The sequence below is a fragment of the Myotis brandtii genome, unplaced genomic scaffold, assembly GCF_000412655.1.
Source record: "Myotis brandtii unplaced genomic scaffold, ASM41265v1 scaffold506, whole genome shotgun sequence".
NCBI classification, from domain to species: Eukaryota; Metazoa; Chordata; class Mammalia; order Chiroptera; family Vespertilionidae; genus Myotis; species Myotis brandtii.
The window spans coordinates 2487795-2495302 of NW_005369287.1; the positions used below are offsets into that span (position 1 = coordinate 2487795).

The following is a 7508-nucleotide window of genomic DNA, read 5'->3' on the forward strand; positions in this document are numbered from 1 at the left end:
TGGCACTGAGCTATTTCATGTTAAAAGAGACCTCAAAATATATTACTAAGGTAAATTCATAAAAGAGATAATTGAAAAGACCATTAAAATGCAGTATTAAAAAACAGAAAAACATTTTTAAATCCCCTCTACCAACATAAATTGAAATCCATCCCAAAATCTCACTTAAATAAAACAGATGTGCTATAAGTGTAAATTACATGCCAGATTTCTAAGATTTAGTGTGGGGGAGAGAGGAATGAACTATCTCCTTCATAATTTTTGCACTGATTATATTTTGAAATGATGCTACTTTGGACATACTGGGTTAAACAAAATGTATTACTGAATTTTATTTTGCCTGTTTCTTTTAGCTTTTTTAATTGGCTACTAGGGATTTTAAATTTTAAGTTGTATATGTGACTACATAGTATCAACATACAGACGTACCTTTATTTAATTTACCAGCTCTAGACATCTGATTTGTTTCTATTCTTTTACTGCTAACTGTAATATTGGACAGTGTATTTTAGAACCTTCATGCCCACACTATTTACAATAGCCCAAAACTAAAAACTACTCAAATACTCAAAAATAGTACTGATAAATAAGACTGTAGTATATTCATACAATGAAATACATACAGGAACATCATACAGATGACTCTCACTAATATAATGTTGAGTGAAAGCCAGTCACAAAAGAGTACATATGATTCCATTTATACACAGTGCAGCAAACACAGGAGAAACTAGTCTACACTCTCAGTCAAGGCAGTGATTGCTATGGGAGAGGGGATAATGACTAGGTGGATGCATTAGCTATGCTTCTGGGGTGCTTGAAAGTGCTCAGTTTATGAAAATTCAACGATATACATCTATATATACTTTTCTTGTTTTTATTTGACATTCAATAAGAATATTTAAAGAATTTAGGCCCTGAGCATAACAGTGATTTTAACAAAGGTCCCGCTATAAGCCCTGCACCCTGCTTGGATCTGAGCAAGATCCATTTTTATCTATTTCACAAACTGAGATTCTCTGTAAGACGAGTTTGAGCAAAAGGTTCTACAGCTCAAAAAATGAAAAGTGGAGGGGGTGGATGAACACAATCCAAAAAGTTAAAATCAGAATACTTGGTTTTGACTATAAAAACATGAAATCCCATTATTTAGATTAATGTAATTATCTGAAAGGTTATATATTCTTTCACATGACTCAAAACTTTAAAAAGTGAAAGACCCCTGCCTGCCAGTTCCCACTCCACCATTCACTCCCCAGACAGATACCCGCTATTCTTTCTCAGGAGCCCATCCTGAGTTTCCTTATGCATAAATAAAACAATTCAAATGCATAGAGCCTCTCCCTTTTCACACACACAAAAAACCATACTTTACAAACTGTTCTGTGCCTAACCTTTTCTGTACATTAACTATCTTAGCAAACCTTCCATATCAGCAAACAGAAAACACTCTTTTTGTAAATAGCTGCCTAGTATTTCAGTGTACAGCTGCAGCTTCATCCATTTCACCAATCCTGGATGTTTGATTTGTTTCTATTCTTTTACCACTACAAGCAATGCAGAAACGAATTAGCTCATAAATATGTCATTTCTAGCGTATGCTAATGTATCCTCAGAATAAATTCTCAAAAACAGAATAAAGGATCTATGGATTTGTAATCCTGACCTTGGTAGCTAAAGTGCTCCACACAAGGACTGTACCAATGTGCACTCTCATAGCAATGCACGTGTGCTAATAAAGCATGTTAAACAACTTCCAGATTTTTGCCAATCTGAAAAGTGTTATTTCTGAGTAATTTCAATGTGTGCATTTTCTTTTGAATGTGGTTCTTATGCTTAAGAACCACTTATATTTGTTTGCATCCTTTGCTCACTTTTCCATTGGGTTTTTCCTCCTCTTGACTATAGGAGTTCTTTATAAATTAGGTAATAAGCCTTTTGATATAATAATTCAATCTTGGTTTTTCTTTGCCCATCTCTAATTCTATCTTTACTTTGGTTTCATTTTCTTTTGACTTCCTCATTTCTACTCTCTGTTCCTGTGTTTTCTTCACTGTCTATATTCTCCTTTTGGGCTCCTTCCCATTTCATCTTAGATCTGTGATGGTTTGTTTTTCTCTTCTCTCTCATGAATTCTGACACGTTTTATCACCTGTTTACTCACCATCTCGAGTTCTGGCATTTGTTTTCGATGTGCCTTAGAAAGGTTGCTTCCTAACCCTTTTTTTTCCCCATAGTAAAATGTTAGCTCAGAATTTTCACCTGTCCTGTGACAATTATTTTGGTGAATGTTCTTCATCTATAGCAGTGGTTCTCAACCTTCCTAATGCCGCGACCCTTTAATACAGTTCCTCATGCTGTGGTGACCCCAACCATAAAATTATTTTCGTTGCTACTTCATAACTGTAATTTTGCTACTGTTATGAATCGTAATGTAAATATCTGATGTGCAGGATGTATTTTCATTGTTACAAATTGAACATAATTAAAGCATAGTGATTAATCACAAAAACAATATGTAACTATATATGTGTTTTCCGATGGTCTTAGGCGACCCCTGTAAAAGGGTCATTGGACCCCCAAAGGGGTGGCAACCCACAGGTTGGCGACCCACAGGTTGAGAACCGCTGATCTATAGGTTTTGTTAGATTTTGTCCATTTTTTCACCTTGATAAATATAGTCTCTTCATATCAATGCTGTGTCAACTCTCTACTGACTACTAAGCATGGAATGAGTCCTGTTACTGGCCCAGCTTTCTCAGTAGTCTCCTTCAGAAAGTGACTTCGCCATCTTCCCCAGGTTCTGTACCTCTGGTTTATGTAAGGAACCTATTTGCCACCACAAAGTAAACTACTTACGTTTATCAGCATTTCCTGAGATCTGCCACCCTGAGCTGCTTTATTATCATTTCAGTGACATCACTGTAATTCCTACATCTAGAGTTTCTGCTCTTTTCTATCTTTTTTTGTTTCCGGACCATGCAGATTTTTGCTTATTTGTTTTATAAAATACCCAGGAGCAAAGGAAAGAAATTGCTATCTCATACTGTCAAGTTTACCCCAAAGTCTCCACAAGGTTGGTTTTTTAAACAAAAATATTTTAAGTACAGTTTAATACAGAAAACAAACTTACTTTAAGAGTTCATCTCTTTCTGTTTTCCGTGCAAACACTATATCACTGCACTTGTTCTGGAACCGGACTAGGATTTCAGTCAGCTCGTTGTAAAACTATAAGCAAAGAACAAATACAAGTAAAAAACCAGAACAATTTTTAATCTGAGGAACACAACCTAAAGCTCAATTGTCAGTAACAGTTAAAAGTGAAAAACTAAAATTTTCTACATTAGACACAGTCATACTACTTAAGTCTAACTTAATATTAAATATGAGCTAAGACTCCTAAAGAAAATAAAAATAAAATCGCTTTTAGAGAACAATGTCACTAAAAATTAAATGGTAACAAGTTAAAAATTTCAGACCATGTTTTGTACATTTTCCCAATTCCTCACACACTAGCCCTATTTCACTGGAAGGACTAGATCTGCACATTCACTTCAAAAACGCAGCATCATTTCAGAAGCCCTTAGAAGAATTTCCACTTGTCTATTTCAACAAAGCATTTTATTAAACGAAATTAAAATATTTTACTATCCTCTCTATTTTGAAAGGCTCTGAAGTATTTCTACCCACTCTTCAGAGCGTTTTACATGATTATCTACTGTACTTACATCTAGATAACTTTATCCAATGATCATAATGGAATTAAAGTACCAAAGGAGTGATGTGCCAGAAAACTTAAAAATCACTTGTTCCCTCATAAGGAAAGTAATTGTTAAAAAATACAAGTATTTCCTTAAACTCTTTAAAGAATAGGCAATAAAATACTTAAAACATATTTAGTAAGCACTCAGAGACTCAGACAGATCACAAGTCTATCATCATCCAATATAAAGCACAGAATATAAAAGCCATACCCACCCACCCACCTTCCCCACCACAGAACAGCTGTTTCCTCATAAGTCATTCAAATTGGTCAACTTTCCACCCCCACATCCCTCTCCTAAAAAGGTGTCATTGGCTTTTGATATCTCTGGGCTAATTCCTGTTACATCAAATCTTAAACCACATTCTGCCTTGTGAAATACACAATTCATCAAAGTTCCCATGAAACGGTGCCACCTTCGTTAAGATCTTATAACAAACTTCTCAGAGGCAAAAGTCATTAAAGCTAACAAATTCAAAGCAAAAAAAAAAATTTTTTTTTGATCCAACTGGAAAAAAAAACAATTAACTTCCCAAATTACATATTCACATCTATACTGGATAGCTACTGTTTCTTTAGTACACCATACCTTTGTGCCTTCTTTCAAATTAGCTACAAGTTCAACAAAGTTGTCATATGCAGCAGCTAAATTCTTCAAAACTTCTTCTCTTAAGTTAGCTTCATTGTTAGATTGTTTCATTTTCGAAAATTCCTGGTGTGAAACCTTGTTAATAGAAAAATTTATGTTTTTACATTTATTTATCAAACGCAGCTCCTAACATTTTTATTGATACTTTTCCAACTATGAAAATCATATATTACATGCAGGAATTACTAGAAATTTAACAAGTATTTATTTTGGAGTAGCATTGTGCTTTAAATCTTTCCTTACGTAAAAACATCACAAATTCAGTGTGTGATAAAAAAATCAATAATGACTACAGATTTCTATTAATATGTACACTTGCAAAAAAAAAAAGATAATCCTAAATGAACATAGATTTAGAACAGGCTTATCCTTTAATTTTTTTAAAACATAAATTTTATTAACGTATATGAAGTACACCTGAATATTCTTAAGAAGTCCTTCCTGTTTCTTTAGAGATTCTTGGACTTTAGTCGTAAGCCCTCCATAGATTCGATCCAGCTCAGTAACAGAAAGAGCTTCTTCATTTATCACACCATCTTGAGCCAAAGCAGTCAAAAATCTGCTTGTCATGTCAAAATTCATTGATTTCAGGTCATTCTCTAGACCCTCTCTTTCCTTCTTTACTTCATCAAGATTTGCCAATAAGGATTTTAATACATTTACAACCTTAAAAGAAAAAAAAAAGAAAAAGAAACCTTAGTTTAATTGCAAAAGAAACCAGAAGCCTGGGTTATGGGCTCAAGTGTGGGGCGTGCAGGAGGTAGCCGAACAATGAGTCTCTCTCGTCATTAACGTTTCTATCTCTCTTTCCCTCTCCAAAATCAATAAAAATATATGGAAAAAAAAGAGAAAGAAAATGAGGGTGTAGGCAGTAGAAACAAATATGACTCCTGAGGTCCAAGAAGCATCAAATCATAGACACACTAAAGGAAGGAGAGAATGTGTCATACCTGGACACATTCTGTCAAGTCTGTTTAAGAGATCTAGTGGAATCAGATGTTAGACAATGTGGATAAAAATCTTACTTCCAAATGACTCCCATGACATATTGTTAGATGGAGAAAAAAGGTGCAGAAGTGTGTGTGTGTGTGTGTGTGTGTGTGTGTGTGTATGAGGTTGCATTTTGAGAAAGAGAGGAGAAATCTGAATATAAAGATATACATACACATAATATATTATGTACATATGTGTGCATATGTATTTTCTGCAAAAAGAAAAGCACTAAGGACAAACCAGAAACTAGTGAATATGATAACTCATAGAAAGTGGATGGGAACAAGGTGGAAAAAAAAGGACTGAGATTTCTCTTTTGAATCATAAACACTTTTTCACATTCAAAATTAAAATTAAATCAAAATTTGAATACAGAAACAAATGAATGAACTGTCCATCTAAGTAAAACATTAATTCCATAGAAAAATATTTCAACTCTTACTCCCTTAGTGGGTATAATAAACTTAATTACTGTGTAACCAAGGTCAGGTTACTGCCTGGAAAACTCAATTTTCTCACCTGCAAAACGAGAATAATAATAGTACCTATCTCAGGACTGTTGTGAAGACTGAACTAATCTACATAAAGTAAGTGCACAAGGTAATTTCTAACAAAGGGTAAGTGTTCAATCGTGTAAGAAATTACTATTAACTGGTAGTTAGGTTTTATGGTTTAACTCTATCCTTTGGGCACATTATTGACTAAAGAAGCTTAGGCATGCACATTCAGACAGGGATAGAGGAAAAGATTAAGAATTAAAGCATCCTTTATTTTGTTGAAGTATAACTATTTATGTAATTATGTGACACAGTTGGTTTGGGGAGGGTGTAATAGAATACACATTTTAAAGGTTGCAACTATTATCTGTTGGTGCATTTAAACCGATAATGGAACCTGAACCATGACTCTGAAGCATTTACCCTATAAAGCAGGGGTCCTCAAACTACGGCCCATGGGCCACATACAAATACAAATATTGTATTTGTTCCCGTTTTGTTTTTTTACTTCAAAATAAGATATGTGCAGTGTGCGTAGGAATTTGTTCATAGTTTTTTTTTAAACTATAGTCCAGCCCTCCAACGGTCTGAGGGACAGTGAACTGGCCCCCTGTTTAAAAAGTTTGAGGACCCCTGCTATAAAGTCTGTTTAGCTAATAGAAAAGTAAGAGATGTCATTTTACTCTCTCTGTAAGTTATGTCCAACAAAAACTAGAAAAAGGAATATGCAGAACTGATTTTAAAAATAGCTTCAGGTGAGAGTCAGGAACACTCTAATAGTATTATTTTGAAACAGACTCCATGTCCTTATATAGTATAGAAACTAAAGTCTCTCATCAAATAGTGGACCAAAACTGTGGCGAAAATACCCCCAAGTTAGCTAGAAGTATTATGAGAGGACAGGCATGATTCACATGGATACAACTTCCTCTTCAGAGGGCAATCATCCCTTTGTCCAGCGTATCCACATTGTATATGCTACCTGCCTGCTGTCATTTAGTAGCAGGCTGCTGTGGTATTAGTGCCTTTGTTCAAATAACTTATTTTACTTAATAGTGACCTCCAAGCCAAGAGGAATGATGCTGGCAATGTGGATATACCAAAAGAAACCAAAAAGTGCTCCTTTTAAGTGAAAAGTACATTAAGATATTTTAAGAGAGATCACATTCACATAACTTTTATTACAATATATTATTATAATTGTTTTCCTTTATTATTGTTGTTAATGTATTACTGTACCTAATTTATAAATTAAACTTTATCACTGGTATAGATGTAGAGGGGAAAACAGAGCATATATATTTTCAGGCCTCATTATCCCCCCTTGGATAAGGAGGACTATTGTAATTTGTATTCTTTGTTCCATTAGGTCCCCTGACCCCCTTTAGAGATCCAGGTTCTGTACACATTCAACTATGCAGTCTTCTCTTTACTTTGGGGGCTGGTTTCCACTGAACCTCTAGTACAGGGTTGGGCAAACTTTTTGACTCGAGGGCCACAATGGGTTCTTAAACTGGACCGGAGGGCCGGAACAAAAGCATGGATGGAGTGTTTGTGTGAACTAATATAAATTCAAAGTAAACATCATTACATAAAAGGGTACGGT

The 7508-nt window shown here is 34.7% G+C and overlaps 1 protein-coding gene across 1 annotated transcript in view; it reads right to left on the bottom strand.

The window, feature by feature from the left end:
- PDCD6IP (programmed cell death 6 interacting protein) overlaps positions 1 to 7508 on the bottom strand; it is a 39277-nt gene that overhangs the window by 6036 nt on the left and 25733 nt on the right. Inside the window, exons 12-14 of the mRNA XM_014548424.1 lie at positions 4830 to 5078; positions 4353 to 4487; positions 3134 to 3228 (exon numbers count right to left, since the gene is read on the bottom strand). Of these exons, the coding sequence (XP_014403910.1) occupies positions 3134 to 3228; positions 4353 to 4487; positions 4830 to 5078 (479 nt within the window). The remainder of the gene's footprint in view (positions 1 to 3133; positions 3229 to 4352; positions 4488 to 4829; positions 5079 to 7508) is intronic.